Source organism: Haliotis asinina, chromosome 11 (genome assembly GCF_037392515.1).
Source record: "Haliotis asinina isolate JCU_RB_2024 chromosome 11, JCU_Hal_asi_v2, whole genome shotgun sequence".
Classification (NCBI taxonomy): domain Eukaryota; kingdom Metazoa; phylum Mollusca; class Gastropoda; order Lepetellida; family Haliotidae; genus Haliotis; species Haliotis asinina.
Genome location: NC_090290.1, coordinates 6,528,579 through 6,545,916, shown reverse-complemented (window position 1 = coordinate 6,545,916; position 17,338 = coordinate 6,528,579). Strand labels below are relative to the sequence as shown.

General features: G+C 39.8%; 1 protein-coding gene across 1 annotated transcript in view; it reads right to left on the bottom strand.

Moving 5' to 3' along the window:
- LOC137255611 (mediator of RNA polymerase II transcription subunit 1-like) overlaps positions 1-3,981 on the bottom strand; it is a 72,092-nt gene extending 68,111 nt beyond the window's left edge. The window contains exon 1 of the mRNA XM_067793051.1: positions 3,701-3,981. Coding sequence (XP_067649152.1) covers positions 3,701-3,755 — 55 coding nt within the window. The 5' untranslated portion in view covers positions 3,756-3,981. The remainder of the gene's footprint in view (positions 1-3,700) is intronic.
- Between the last annotated feature and the right edge of the window lie 13,357 nt (positions 3,982-17,338).

The window sequence follows — 17,338 nt, the reverse complement described above, 5'->3', positions numbered from 1 at the left end:
TCTACTACCACAGACATGGTAATCATATCAAATGTTATATTGCTAACATAATAAGACTACTTAAATGAATTAAATATCAGAACTTGATCAGCAGCCCTTGTACATTTTGTTGGCTCATGATTAGAAGGTTATTTAATCAAAAATCATTGTTGTGTGAGAAAAAAAAAAGGTTGTATGAGCATGTCGTCATATTCAAACCTTTGTTAAATCAAAGCGTAAGTCTAATGGTGGAAATACTGTATTACAAAAACAAAGTGAATGAGCATAGTTCTGCAGCACTTCTAGCAATATTCCAGCAATATCACAGCAAGTGACACCAGAAATGGGCTTCAGACTTTGTACCCATGTGGGGAATCAAACCTGGGTCTTCAGTGTGACAAGCAAACACATTACAACTAGGCTACCCCCCACCACCGCCATAAAAGCCACCAACCAATTATTAGCTGTCACAGCCTTTGTCCACTCCCCAACATATTATTTTCTTTGGTGCACTTCAACGCTATCTTAATCATAATGAAAATAATAAGGTCACCAATATAAAGCACTGAACCCCACAAAGTGGGGACTTTCTCTAAGCGCATTCAACGTGATAGACATTAAATTGATTAATACCCATGATAATCCAAGCTGCCTGTGAGGCACTAGAAGGTTCATAACCACATGACTTATCCCACCGGGTACCCATTACTAGCACATTTATAGATCACACATTTCTATATGACTCTGGCTTCGAATAAATGGCAGACGATTTGTTTTGAGCAAGAAGAAAGAGATATTCAGAATTCCTCTAACACAAAAAATGCTAACATTATAAATATCATGATATTCCATGAGTGTGTAATTAACATACAACAAATCTACACAAAGATACAAAGTGACAATTTCTAATGTGAGTTTAGTCTATGGAGGAGTTCAAAATTCCCATCGCCCAACTCCAGGGAAAAGTCAATGTTCAATTCGAGCAATGAAATAATGGTATCTTACTTGTCCATGGGCTACTACATACTTCCCACTTAAAGTTTCAGTTTGAAAATAAACTTGGATTTCATTTCATATCTGCTCAAAATGTAGCTGCTAAATTTCATAATGATAATATATAGGGTTATCATTCTTTGCTTGTTGTCGCTTTTTGATAAATAGTACATTAAATATTAACATCAAATACCATGTTGATTTATTCTTTCATAATTTCATCATCATCATCATCATCATGTCATAAAAATCAGGGCAAGTGGAACATTAGTCAGGACAAGTGACTTTCTTAAAGCTGCTTGCCCTATGGCAAGTGGCTTTAGTTTAAGAAATATTTTAATCCCTGCTAAGTTGCCCCAACATATACTTGATAATCTAATACTTAGAATGAATTTACTGAACCACCATTTACTTGTGATTGACTTCAGATCAGTGAGAACTTGAGGTCTGGCTGAGCAGGAAGCTGACATAGGTTTTACAGCTGAACACCAACTGGTTACCAAAAAACCTGTTGGCAGTCGGGATACTAAACAGACTGTCAAAGAATATGTGTGAGTGAGTTGGGTTGGCTTTCATACAACGTTTAGCAATATTCCAGCAATATCATGGCAGAGGATACCTGAAATGTAATACACACATTGTAACCATGTGACTTTGTGAGGAATCGAACCTGGATCTTCAGCATAAGAGAATGATTTATTAACCACTGGGTTTCCCCTGGTGGTTAAAACATCCTTTTGTGACACAGATTTGATTTTGCACATGGGTGGAATGTGTGGTGTCTCCCGCTATATCACTAGAATATTAATAAGACTAGTGACACACATACCACCCACTCATTCAAAGAATGAGTGCCAGTTATGTAATCTGCTGTTACCATGGTCAGCTGAAAGTGACAGATTGCAAGAGCCTGAGCTTGTCTATAAAATTGGCAATTACATGTCAAGGGTTAAGCATCCCCCTAAGAAAAAACAGGACTCATGTCTAAAACTACCAAAAGTCAAAAGACCTGGGACTGTCCTGACTTGCTAACTATAAATTTCAGACTAAAAAGGGATAAAATTTCCTTTGCCTTGTTCCTTTGGCCTAATACACAAAGATCACTAGCCATGAGATTAACAGAGGTCTCAAGGACTGCAACATCTCCCAATAGAAGACAGGTCAAAATTATCATCAAACATAATTATGATCAATATCCCTAAAATTAATAACCCTGTTACTATGGCAACAAAGGTAATAAACAACAAACATTTTGTGCAGATAAAAACATGAAAAAGTGTCATGGTTTGCAAACCTGTTGCAGTAAAGCAATAAATTAAAATATCTGAAACACCAAGGGGTTTCTGCACATGAAAACAATGCAAATCATATATCTTCAGATCTGTTCTTCAATTCCTGAAATGTGAAGATTCGAGATCATATATAAATGATAAATAACACAAGGTGTAAGTGACAATAAATAGAACGCAAGTCATTATATAACACTGACAGGATAACAAAGCACATATTTTTTGTGTTTATGCGACCATAAACCATAAAAATATTGAATTCAATTTTTAAATGAAAATACCTGAGTTGCTTTGATATTGTACCATCTGCTCATGGAAGTACAGCTGTGCACAAAGAAATCTCCCTCGATTCATTGAAAAAACACTCAACAGTTAAACTTTCAGTATGACTCACTGACGGAATTTACTGAATATCTGAAGCAACTCCTTTATATACCCAAACAATAGCCCAAAGCTTTTCATAGCCAATATCTAGCCCAAGTTGTCAGTTTGTTTACATACATTCACATTAACCTCTTGACCTCTTGTCAGGGGAGGTAATATTATTCATTAATTTTTTTCCTTAAACATTCTCAGCTAAGTCTTCAGTCAATTCTATGGAAAATACTGACGAAACTCCACTAAATACAAAAGAATTGATAAAACATGCAAAGACAGGAATGTACGATTTGTCCATGACCCCCTTTGAAATGTCAATGGGTACACGGATGTGATGCTTAAAAGATATAGCTGTCATACAAATCTTTTAAGACGCAAAATGAAATCTATGTGTTTAACTTGCACAAACAACAATGCACTTTTGTTAGTATTGCAAATGGTCATCCTACACTTTTGAAAGTGTCTGTGATCAACGAGAAAATAATATTTGCTAGATGCAAGCCAGCTCTGACCTACATAATGTCTGACCCAGAAGAGACGAGCTGAAACTTAATCCACAGATGTAAGACACCCTTCTCAAAATAATACAGTGTGGATTCAGTTCAACTTTCTGAACATGCCATCTTTAATTTGATATCTGAAGGCTGTTGTAACTTTCAATACACAAAGTCTATTTCAAAACGTAGCATTACAATGTACGATCACCTGAATATTTTTAGCCTATGAAATCAACATATGGAAGATATCTTACAAACTCACACACACTGTAGCTGAAGTAACTCAGCGCTGAATGTTATCACACAGAGGTTGAAGAAAAGAACATTATCAATAAGAAGCAATCTATGTGTTTTTAAAAAAAACAAGGCACTAGTGTGAATAATTAAAACTTGACAGATGTAAATTGCGGACTGACTAAAAGAAAATGGAAAATTTTGATGTAGTTTCTCATTATCACAGATATATACGATTGAGAATCCACAGAACTGAAAGCCACGAAAGCTTACTAACTGATTTAGACAAAATAGGATGCCTCTGCATGTAACATGGTCGTGTAACTTTACCTTCGGGTTTATTTTGCTCCAAACTAACGGGAAATATCCCCGTTGGATCTGCCATCTTGGATCCAGTACAACAAGCCTACGGGCAAGCTCTGCCTTCAAAACCAACAATATTCCAAGGCATTGCAACTGTAAACTTCACATTTCATTAGTCGAATATGCAGTTAAGTGATCGGTAAATTTAATGAATCCATTGCACGATCTCTGCAAATTCCCAGGAAGAAAAACTCCACTGGTGTACAAACGCACTTCTATCCCCGGTCGCCGGGGTCACTGGCTGGGTCGCTCTGACGTCATCGGGCACTGAGACACTATTTCCCGAACAACTATCCAAATACCTGTGAGTGTGAGTAAAACGCACACAGTTATGTCCCCTCCTTTGCGTCAACAATGAAATTTATAGAATCGACGATTTGCTGACTAAGACAAAATATATATATCGCATGGTAATATTTCAGTCTCACATAACGCCACAGACTGAGAAACAAATGTCTGTATCACGTTTCCAAATCATTAAAAATAACCTCTTACGTTCAAGGTTGGGTATAAGCTGACATGGCTTTTTAAATAGAGAAACGTATAAGTGAATATTTTATTCTCAAATTTCTGTACACGCCATTATGTCATATCGACAAAAGCAAATGCCCGTCTACGGTTTATCCGGCATTTGTTGTGCTGTACATGTCATAGTTTATGTTCGCTGGAATACAAATCTGTTCGTTTTACTGATTAATCTTATCAATCTACGATATTTCTGTAAATATTTTGAGCGTAAATATAGTTTTGAAATGTTCATCAATGCAAACAGCAGGGATTATTCTGAGATCGTTTGCAAAAGATTCTGGTCAAAGAGTCCGTCAAGCTATTTTGTCATTTACTTGTGTATTAGCATAAAATCACTAGCATACAGAGCACATGCTGTCAGAAAATCCGTTCTCTCTCTCTCTCTCTCTCTCTCTCTCTCTCTCTCTCTGACATACACACACACTCACTCACTCATTATCATTATAGGATATCATTATAGGGTATTCCTTCTTATATAATGCACATCTCCCCGCTACTAGAGTGTTCCCTTGATCAACGGATAGCCTCATTTTCACTGTTACTGCTTATCAACAACTCCAGATCCATGGGGATATTCAACTCATGCAGCTGGATGAAATGGGACATACACTCACAGAATTTTGTCCAATGATACTCACAAATTGTCACGCAAGCACATGTCCGCACGCACACACGATCACGCACAACCGCGCGGATGCATCAATGCACACGCGCACAATAAGCACAAAGTTGCAATTAACAAAAATTATACTAAATTCATACACGTATGTCCCATGATGAAAGGTATATCCCGACAATATGTTGATACAGGACTTCATTTCATAAGTGCCTATTCTACTTTTTTTCAGCGAAATCACAATTCTACACTGCGGAAATGGAGATACTTGAGAGGCATTTAGAAGTTTGTAAATACATTTTACGCCTCTCTTTAACCACCTAAAGAAGGGGCAAGAAGTAGCCCAGAAATGTCGTGTTATATAATAAAGAAATGGTTGTCACCCATGTACTCGTTATATACGCGGAAATGGAATGGATGTTGCAAGGGGCAAAAATACAAGCTTTGGAGCACCAAGCATAACCAGATATTTACAGCATATTAGGAAACACAACAGGGGCGGATACAGCTTTTTGACAAAATGGGGAACAGGGGAAGGGGATGGGGTTGCATCCGTTATTTTTCACCCGAGTTTCAATTCCATGGCCATACAACAGAATTTCTGGACAAATAGGGGGTTGTATAGAGGAGAGTGAGAGAGAGATGGGGGGTGGAGTGGGGGTGGGGGGTTGTTGAACACTTTCCATTATTATTTACATAATTTAAACTTGTAATTAGAAATGAATCTATCGTGTCGCGATCCAATGTTGTATTAGACCCGTGATACAATTAGATACGGTTACATGTTCATTGTCTGTTTGTTGGTTGGTTGTTTTTTGTAGGTTTGGTAATTTGGGTGTGTTTGTTAATTTGTTCGGTGGTCACCTATGGGCAGAGCCGTGGGTGGGAGTGGAGTGGTAGGGGTAGGGGTGATGGGGGTTGGGATGGGGGTGTTGGGTTTACTTCCTATTACCCTGCCTGCGCTCAGCGTCAGAAGCTGAAACGAAGACTAGTCGACCCAGGGTGAGTAGATCGAGAATTAGTCCAACTATACATTCAACATGACTCATATGAACTCCATTCACTACCGTCAACAATTTGACATCTCTCACAATATTCAGTGCCTAGTTCCCATAAATACTGCCCACGCGTCAGCCCACATTACAGCTGATGTAAAGCTGTAGCAATGACGCAGATCCCAGCTGCTGATGTAAAGCTGTAGCAATGACGCAGATCCCAGCTGCTGATGTAAAGCTGTAGCAATGACGCAGATCCCAGCTGCTGATGTAAAGCTGTAGCAATGACGCAGATCCCAGCTGCTGATGTAAAGCTGTAGCAATGACGCAGATCCCAGCTGCTGATGTAAAGCTGTAGCAGTAATGCAGATCTCAGCAGCTGATGTGAAACTGTAACAATAAGCATATCTCAGCAGCTGATGTAAAGCTTAACAGCAATAACGCAGGTCTCAGCAGCTGATGTAAAGCTTAACAGCAATAACGCAGGTCTCAGCAGCTGATGTAAAGCTTAACAGCAATACGCAGGTCTCAGCAGCTGATGTAAAGCTGTATCAGTAATGCAGATCTCAGCAGCTGATGTGAAACTGTAACAATAAGCATATCTCAGCAGCTGATGTAAAGCTTAACAGCAATAACGCAGGTCTCAGCAGCTGATGTAAAACTTAACAGCAATAACGCAGGTCTCAGCAGCTGATGTAAAGCTGTATCAGTAATGCAGATCTCAGCAGCTGATGTGAAACTGTAACAATAAGCATATCTCAGCAGCTGATGTAAAGCTTAGCAGCAATAACGCAGATCTCAGCAGCTGATGTAAAGCTTAACAGCAATAACGCAGGTCTCAGCAGCTGATGTAAAGCTTAACAGCAATAACGCAGGTCTCAGCAGCTGATGTAAAGCTTAACAGCAATAAAGCAGGTCTCAGTTGTTGTGAAGTCCTCTTGGAAAAAAACGCTCTTCCACGCGTCCCGATGTTCTGAGGGTAAGTCCGTTTCTGGTGTGTCCCGCCGTAATATTGGCGGAAAATTGCCAAAAGGCGGTCGAAAACCCAATTCACACAGTGACTGCAGTGTGTTGACCCAAACAAGTGATCACTTATCCTTGACAGAAACAGATTACAGTCCAGTATTTGGTGTCTTCAGTATCCTTGACAGCAGAGTACTCTACAACATTTAATGTCTTCCTTGTCCTTGACAACCAACAGGATACTCTACAGCATTAGATGACCCCACTGTCCTTGACAACCAACAGGATACTCTACAACATTAGATGACCCCACTGTCCTTGACAACAAACACATGATACATTTAATGTCTTCCTTGTCCTTGACAACCAACAGGATACACAGCAACATTACATGTCTACTTGGGCCTTGACAACACTCAGGATACTCTACAACATCAGATATCCCCACTGTCCTTGACAACAAACAGGATACTCTACAACATTAGATGTCCACATTGTCCTTGACAACAAAACAGGATACTCTACAACATGTAATGTCTACCTTGTCCTTGACAACAAAACAGGATACTCTACAACATGAGATTTCTTCCCTGTCCTTGACAACAAACAAGATACAATGCAACATTACATGTCTACCTTGTCCTTGACAACAAACAGGATACTCTACAGCATGAGATGTCTTCCCCGTCCTTGACAACAAACAAGGTACTCTACAACATTAGATGTATTCCTTGTCCTTGACAACAAACAGGATACTCTACAACATTAGATGTATTCCCCTGTCCTTGACAAAAACATTACTTGTTATCATGATTATTAATAACGGTAAATGGGGTCCATTGTACTATATTTGTAACATTCGCGGTTTAACTAACAAAAACACTATAATTACTCGCAAGTTAATAAAAGCCATTTTCCAAATGGAGTAATGCATTAGCCTTTTCGACCACTCTAAAAAATTGAACATTCACAAACGCTCATTTGCATATGTAGTAAATCATTAATTATAAGATTCGTGTATATTTACATTTTTCAGTGCTGCTGGTGATGCTCGTTTCTTCTGTATGAATCTTTATACTGGTAGCTCCTCACACTGTGTCATTGCAATGTCGTGCAGATGAGCATGCAAACGTTTTCGCCCTTTGTTTTCTTTTCAGTTATTTGCTCATCGTTAAACAACAATAACTGTTTTTGAATTCCATTTAAAAGAGATACACATGAAGGGGGAAGCTATGGATGTCAAATTCTGTTACATGAAGAACACGAAGTTGCGGAGTATATGCGTCGTATCCCCATATTATAGAAGTTGACATCCATAAATATCCCCCTTTAATATACACTAAAGGTTTCATATGGCATATTGTTTTTGAAAGAGGTACTAGGATTTATTCAACAATATTTCATGAATAGTTAAGACCCATTTAAATGTGACGAAATCAGAGCACTGTGATGGTCATCAGCGTCCAATGCCGAGTCGGCTCACAGTGATGTCCGGTCAGAGTGGTGGAGAGAGATGAAGTTATCGTCACATCAGCAATATTTCAGCCATTTTGTGACAAGAGAAGCTAATAATGAATGACAAATATATTTCAACGGTTGATCTACGCTCAGTGCGCCTGTCATTGGATTGTCTGGTCCACGACTCGATATTCTTCAGACTGGCATCGTGTAACTGGACTGCGGAATAAACAAAACACACAATCGACATTGTTGAGCAGATTTTACGAAACTTCCAAATGAGCCGAATTTCTGCTGAAACTAAACTCAGTGTTCGACTTCCGACTCTGCTTCATTAACGTAACTCTGCAAGACATGAGAAAAACTGTCAACATCTTTTTTAAAATTCCAAGACAGCACAGTGCGTACCATCCAAATTTATGGATGAACAGTAGGCAGTCACTTGGAGACAGAAAACATTCTATTATTTACATTTAACATTTTTGTTCGATTAATATACAGATTTGTGAACGTCACGTGCTATTCATGATGACGTCAAAGTTTTGTTGCCGGTGAAGCTAATGTCATGCATGGGCAATAGTCTGTAACACGTCGCAGTATGTTTTATGAATTATGTTTTTTAAATAAAACTAATTACAAATGCAGATATACATATTTCATTACAACAACATCGACTCACTCATCTAGACAGAGCGATTGAGAGAATGAGTTTAGTTAATAGTCCCTCTTAGTAATATTTCCATCAAAATACCATAAATGGGCTTCACATATTGTATCCATGGGGGAATCGAACGTGGGTTCTCGTTTGTACCCACTGGACTACACTACCGCCTCATTAACTAATAGCAGTTCACTGACGGTGTGAAACTTCCCGCTAAATATGAATGAAAGTAAAAACAAATGTAGCTATGAAAAACTACTGCAATAGAATATTTAATGTTTTTATTTAATGTTTAATTTAATGTAAACAGTAAACTAAGCGCACAATAACCCCTGTGTAAATAGACTTGAACGCAGGTGGAGTCTAGACTGAGTGTGCATGATTTTGATAGAAAATAAAACCCTGTTGAATTGAAAAGGATCCCCAGTCAGACGAAAAAATCAGAACCTGGGGAAATCCAGGCATCTTTCATCGCTCTAGGGTGTTCTAATAGCATTGCAGATAGGACTTGGCGGTAGGGAAATCACGTGGTTCTGGGACTCTGAGACAGACTAAGGTGGAGTCCAAAAGGGTAGTTTCATAAAGGTCATTGCAATAAAAGGTCTGTTGTAGTTCTCCAGATATTCTTTGGAGGGGTGTAATGACAGTGCAATAACTTATGACGTCAGTCGCCTGATGACGTCAGAGGGATACCGCAACTTATGTCCATACTCGTTTGCTGATTTCTGTTGGCTGGTGATATTTGACTGTTTCTGATTTGACTGTCCAAGTGGACCCTTAATCCTCTGGATGCCGAGTTTTTTTTCAGGCGCACATTTTCGTAAGGCTTGAAAAGTGAACATTGTGCGAGAAATGCGCTCGCATGGTCCTGGATCTTCGTACGGCTATAAAATTACGCAGAAATGTAGAATATTTAATTTCCTATCCGTTGGTATAAATGTAACTGCGACTACTTCAGGGGTTTGAGAAATAGACACTGCTAAATGTTGTCCAAAACTTTTGTGTGCTTTAAAAAACATACAATTTCTCCGTTTATTTCTTTTTTTATCGTGCACCAATAAAAGCACTCTGCTGCGATTTGTTTTAATTTGTCATCTATACGAAAAGAGAAAGTGCGAGAAACACAGCCTGGTGTCTGAACGACATATATGTGCATGTGGAATGGATTTATGTGCTAATGCACAACTTTATACGCTCAACATTAAACATGGCCCGCAATAAATGTCAAAAATGGCTTTTCTTCTATGACGTCAAACGTCATGCACGTATAAAGATAAGGGGGCATAACTCCGCTATGCTTTACATTACGTCAATGTAACTCAGATCACATGGACAGTGTTTGCTGTGGATACGGATTCGCTATGTTTTATTCACAAGGAACCAAACTATTCCAATATAAAGTTCCCCATAGTGAGCGGATACCGTTTGGTAGTTTCACAATTTGTAGTGAGTGGGTAAGTCTAATTTTACGCCGCACTCAGCAATATTCCAGCTATATGGCGGCGGTCTGTAAATAATTGAGTCTGGACCAGACAATCCAGTGATCAACAACATGAGCATTGATCTGCACAATTGGGAACCGATGACATGTGTCAACCAAGTCAGTGAACCTGACCACCCGATCCCGTTAATCGCCTCTTACGACAAGTACAGTCGCCTTTTATGGCAAGCATGGTTTGCTGAAGGCCTATTCTACCCCGGGACCTTCACGGGTCTCACAATTTGTAAGAAGAGATGCCAACGTACTACATGAGAAAGCAGGTATTAGCAATTTGGCTGGCCCTATCCAAAGCATAATTTAGTTCTTAGAATCCCATATCCTCCTGTTTGTGTAGATGTAACTTGATTACTTTTGCATCATTATTAAGGGAGTAACAGACACATCTTCAAGTGTAATGAAATAACTGAAAATAATGCGACATTTTAGTTGACCTCAGGGCATGTTTTGTGCATTTTGTGACGTCTGAAAGAGATGACATCGGTTTGCTGATTTGCATATATCTCACCTAATTTCCACTCAATGTGTAAAAGGCCTCGGCTTCTATGTCACATTTCAACACTCCTTAGAAAAAACATTAAATGAATGGTTTTACCATTGAAATTGTGTCCTGAATATATCAACAATTAAACGGTTTTACTACGTATCTTATTGTGAGCAACATGCGCACCTGTCTGGCATCAGTTTAGCTTAAATGAAAATTTCGCAAACACCTGAATATTCATTGAATATTCATTTAGGATATAAACTTTTCTTCTTATGATTATGTAATTATTTCTCTTCATAATTATGCCATGAAAAGTACAAAGAGATCGCTTTTTAGTATGGAACTTAGAATATGGACGTAAGGTTTGTCCAAATTAAGACATGACCTGGTTTATATATGTTCAAACAATTTTCGTATATCCTGCCATTAAAATATGTTTTAATGGAATTTGAATTGACTCTATGATCGAAAACAATGATGATGATGAATAAAACGTTTTTCACAACTCGCACCTGGTCAATCAATTTTCATAAACGTTTTGTCTAAAAGAACGACAAAAACAAATGCAATGAACAATTAAGACATTTCCTTTAAACATGTGTGCCTATACATTTTATAAAATGTACAAATAATGTTCATTAATATTATCAGTTTTACTTATAAGTTCGAATTAAACCTGTTCATATGAAACCGCAATATTTGTCCCAACGTGCTGAATATTGTACATCACAGGAACTATAGTGGTGGTGGATTTGCAGGTCGCCTGCAGCGGAGCTCAAGTTCGAACGGTGATCTTACATGTCCTTACATTGGAAATATCGGCGTGTTCTGTCCGAAGATTTGCTGCGTTAAGATATCTGTTACGTAACTCGCTGTTAACTATGTACCTATTATCTCGGACTGTTATGACACTGGCGACCTCGTCGACCTGTATATTTCACTGGCCCACTGGCTTGGAATCTCTGCCACAGTCTACTAATAGCACTCGTAACAACGAAAACCCGGGTCGATTCATGGGTACAATGAAGCCCATTTCTGGTGACCCCGCTGTGACATTGCCGGAATATTAGTAAAAACGCCGTTAAACTAAACGCACAACATCGGTACCGATGATATACTAATGACGTATAATTCCATTAATTTATTTAGAACTCCAAATTTCCCAACATTATAACTCCGTGATAAGAAAAGCATACGGAAAATACCAAAATAGTAAACTTACAAGTTATTCTCTTCGCGAGTCTCACGTGATACACGAATTTTCTAAACTTGCACATGCATATCGGGTAAACCTACCCTGCATGGCCCGGTCAATGCCTTTGTGGTGAAGGGCGGTGGGGTAGTTTAGTAGTGAAAGGTGTTCGCTCGTCACGCCGATGACCCGGGTCTCATTCCCGAATAAGTACAAAGTGTGAAGCCCATGGATGTGTGGTGTCCCGGGTCTTGCTGTAGCTGGAATAGTGCTAAAGCAGCGTAAAACTTAACTCACTCACTTTATAGTGACCACAGATTAGTTGGTGAAGTACAAACGTAATGTAGTAGTGAGGGTGTTAATGGAATGTCGGTGTATGGCGCGTTTGTCCGTGAAATGACATCATTGATCAACTTTCATTCTTTGGCGATATATACTACCGACAGAAAATAAGGGAACCAAGAAATTGAATGTAGATGTCTTTGACTGTGACAGGGTCCGTTATCGTGGCGTATCTCCCAAACGCAACATCCAATGACAATGGAATTTCGCATAATGCATGTTCAGCACGTGCTACACGTGCATACAGAAGTTAACTCCTGTAAATGTACTGGAGAAGTCGCAATCACTAATGCAATAGAGATGGACACTTACTGACAGAAATGCCTCCGAGGCAGTATCTCGGTCAAGCAACAAAATGGAGAATTATGGGGATGATAGAGGGGAGGGGCGGGGGAGACATCATTATGTGAAGTTGCCCGGCAGATGGGTAAATCAAAAAGTGTAATTTCACGCCTGTAGGATAAGTACCGTCAAACGAGTGGGGTTGCAACGAGACCTGGGCGTGGTAGACCAAAATCAACGATACCACGACAGGATCGTCTCATTACGTTAATTGATCTACGCGATAGGTTTAAATCGGCCCCTGCCATCAATAGAGAATTCCGCACACTCACTGGAAGACGCATTTCAACCTCAACCGTTAAAAACCGACTCTATCAAGCTCGTCTGAAAGCAAGACGGTCTTTTAAGGGTGTCACCCTTTCAGCTCACCATAAGCGCCAAAGATTGGCATGGGCTAGGCAGCACCAGGGACGGGCTATGCGCCACTGGCGTTACACCATGTTCTCTGATGAGTCAAGGTTTTGCCTACGATTCACAGATGGCAGAGAACGTTGTTGGCGTCGGAGCGGGGAGCGATATGCCAGAGCAGCAATTCTTGACCATGATCGATATGGAAGTGGTACTGTCATGGTGTGGGGTGGGATTACACATGACAGACGATCAGATTTGGTCATCATTAACGGAGCCATGACTGGTCAGCGATACGTTGACCAAATATTGCGTCCTGTTGTGGCTCCATTGGCTAGAGTTATCGGCCGAAATTTTGTATTCCAAGATGATAATGCCAGACCACATCGGGCCCGAATTGTCTCTGCTTATCCCCGACAAGAAGGTATCCAGACATTGGACTGGCCCTCTAAGTCCCCAGACCTGTCCCCAATTGAACATCTCTGGGACGTTCTTGGTCGAAGGGTGTACGCCAGGGACCCAGGACCCGCCAACCTGGCCCAGCTTGGTGCAGCTCTCCAAGAGGAATGGCGGGCAATACCACGTGCAACCAGCCGGAAATTGATTAACAGCATGCCATCAAGGTGCCCAACATGGTGGACACACCAGATATTGAACTTGACGCCTAAAATTGATTTAGTGGATATTTAAAGCAGTTTCAAATTCGCTATTATTTCATTAGTTCCCTTATTTCTTGTCGGTAGTATATGTGTCTCTGCTTCTCTCTCTGGCTTAGAGTCCTTACTACTTGTGTCTGAAGGTACTGCTGATAGGGATTTTGTGTTTTTGCAGATTTGTATTGTCTTTTTTGTACCTTCAAGTTCGCTTGGTACAATACAGGATTGATAAATACTGATGTCTTTGTTTTTATGGAATATTTCGGTCACTGCCTTCAGCATTATCTCCGTGTTTAGTGTTGACTTGGTTGCCTCATCTCATCATGTCCCCGTTGCGTAGATCGATGCTCATGCTGTTGATCACAGAAGTTTTCGGGACCAGCACGTATTTTGTCAGCGCGTGTGTGTGCTTCCTACGTTTACTTGTACATTTAATCAGAATCAGTCAAAATACATGTTGTAATCAGAATGTGTCACTTTTTCCCATGGTGCAAATTCTTGCTTTATTTTCCATTATTTGACTCATTGCAACGTGTCGTATCCGATGATGTCATGTACCTACGTAGGCAGTGAGACAAAAATAAACTCATGAGTCTGGATAACTATTAAATTACAAAGATGGATCGCTATCTAATGCGGTGGGGTTTATGGCGTGGGGGATGGGAGGAGAGAGCCGATTGACCTACTGTAGCATAAATATCGAGGCATTGCGTATTGAAGAAAAGAAAGACGTCATTTATACAATGTACTGCAGTTACATTTTGAGATAATAAAATGTAATACTTTAAGTTTATTTGAATGATTCACATGAAATGTCACAGTGAAAAAGGCGGGAAATTGTCACGAACACACAGTTCGACAGTGGTGACATAGGCATGGCGCGAGCTGTAACGTCACGTGACTACCATCGTCCTTCACATCCCGAGACGCCTGAATGGCCATCCGTGGATGTGTGCAGTGAATGTGTCGGGGTGGGTGGGACTTTCTGTCTGACCGCTTGAGCGTGCGTGTTACTTTGTGCCGGAAATATAATGCTTTCTGGCTGTTTGACACGTAGCAGTGAAAGAATAGTTTTGTCAGGGCATTGTAAATCCGACTTCTATCGATTGACGGAGAAGTGGGTGTGAGATGGGCGTGGTTGACAAAGTGATACCACAATTCCCCTTACTGTGAACTGTGAAGTCCAAACAGAAACTTGTGACATTATGTGCATGTTCAGTTTTTAGTATAAAAGCATTTTTCAAATTGAAAGACGACAATAAATAAATAAATAAATAAATAAATAAATAAATAAATAAATAAATAAATAAATAAATAAATAAATAAATAAATAAATAAAACGAAAAATATTACTTTTTAAAGTTTATTGACTGCGATAGATAAATAAACATTTACAGATTGAATTTACAATGGATGGAATTGACAAAACTAATCAAGGGATTATTCTGTTTCAAAATCCCATATACACATCTTCACATTTACACATTTAATCGTATCCCAGAAGCGTAGCCCGATACCGGCGATGTTGATGAGTGATTGCCTGGTCCAGGCTTGAGTATTTACTCATCGCTGCCATTTACCTGGAACATCCTAATGCGTCGTTAAACAAACAAACAAATCCTAAATGAATAAGTAAGCCCAGGTAACTTGTGGGTTCACTGAGGCTAATTTGCAATTAAAGCGGACTTGTTTGTTTCTGCGGAGGTCATATATTCAGTTAATGGCGCAGAGGCGTTCCTGACTAAACATCGTCATATAGATTAACCAAAACTGTATGAATGTGTTTTCCGCGTTTTACCTGTATGGATGAGGCTGCATCCCCCCCCCCCAAAAAAAAATGAAATGTCTCTAGGGCACATTTTTTTTAAAAACTGACGTGGCAGGTAGGACCTTTTTTTAAATTTTGATAGAAAAAAGTGAGGTATTTTTTGTCTTTCTCAGAAATATAGCTGGAAAGTTTAGCACGTGTTAAGCGCGAGTTGTTGATTCAGTCACAGTCATTGTTACAGACACTCATTCTTATAGTGCACAAATGGATGATCGGCAAAATCGGTTTTATTTTTAACTTTTATTTTATTTTTATTTAAAAAATGTTGCGCGGTCAAATAAAAGTGACGAGCCGATGCCCGAGAAACCTTTTTTTTTTTTCATTTAGCCTTAAAAAACAAGGGTGACGGGTCTGGCGGATGCATTAGTCACTAGGCCGCTCTACAGTCCAAAAATACCATGTTAGGAACCATCTTTGGTTTTCTAATTCATTGACCACAACCAGTGAACAGGTTAGAGTTGGTCTTCAGCAACACACGTTTGTGGTAAGAAGCGACTAACGGGATCGGGTGGTCAGGTTGGCCGAGTTGGCACCGTCCAACTCAAAGACGTCCGTACTCATGATATCAACCCCTTGTTTGGTGGGGACTCGATAATTTAGGTCTTCATAGGGCTTGGGTGAGTGGGTTTTAGGTTTACGTCAATTTGCCAGTATTCGAGAAACATCACGACAGGGACACCAGAAATGGGCTGCACACATTGTACCCATTTGAGGAATCGAATCCGCGTCTTCGGCGTGACGAGCGAATACTTTAACCACGAGGTAACCCAACAATATGTACATGGAGTCGACACATTTAGCGTAGAGCGCCATATTGGTAACCTTAACACGGGTGTTAGACGATGAAATGAAAGCGTAACTGCAATGTACGATTACATTCAACGTTATAATTCCATACATACAGGTTAGTGAGCTCAGTTCAGAGTGATATAGTTTATTAAATATACATGCTCACATGTGTATGAGGATTTTCTGAATTATTCTGTTTTACACCGTTTCACTAACTGAAACAGTATGTTTAATGACTCACCGGCGTGCACTTGCATGTCAGAGACATTTAGAGAAATAAATTGTCTCTGAAATGAACAGAAAAAAAATACAGAAAAAGTGCTCATAAAAAAGAGTCCCGAGACGTCCTTGATTTTCACAGAAATGTGGATATCTTGGCCTGAATGAGTTTTCCTGTGTATGTTTGTTCCCTGCTCTGTATGACAGACGAAGAAACGTTTAAGCACTGATTTTCTGTTTTCTTGTTTTCCTGGGAACTCTTTCCAACACGAGACGCACAGCCTCTAAACGCAGAAGTGTATGGAACGTAGAAAGGTATAACTGAACATAAGTCGATTAAGCCTGAACACAGATGAAGGAAATGGGACACACGGGTGAATACAGATCACTTACAGAATATGTACAGACACAAAGGGGCGTTCAGGTCAGTACCTGGTCACACCATCCGTAGCAGCAGTCACTGCTCGACATATCGTTCCGGAGGGGATTGCACAAGTCGTCGGATTTTTTAGCACGGAATTCTTCGCCATGCCTCCTGCAACGCGTTGGCAGGTTACGCAAGTGTCTGAGGACGATGGTGACGTTTACGGACGCGTCGACCATGTTCGTGCCATAGATGTTCGATCGGGTTCAGATTATGCGATTTGGAAGGCCAAGGAAGAATGCAGACGTTTGCATTGTCG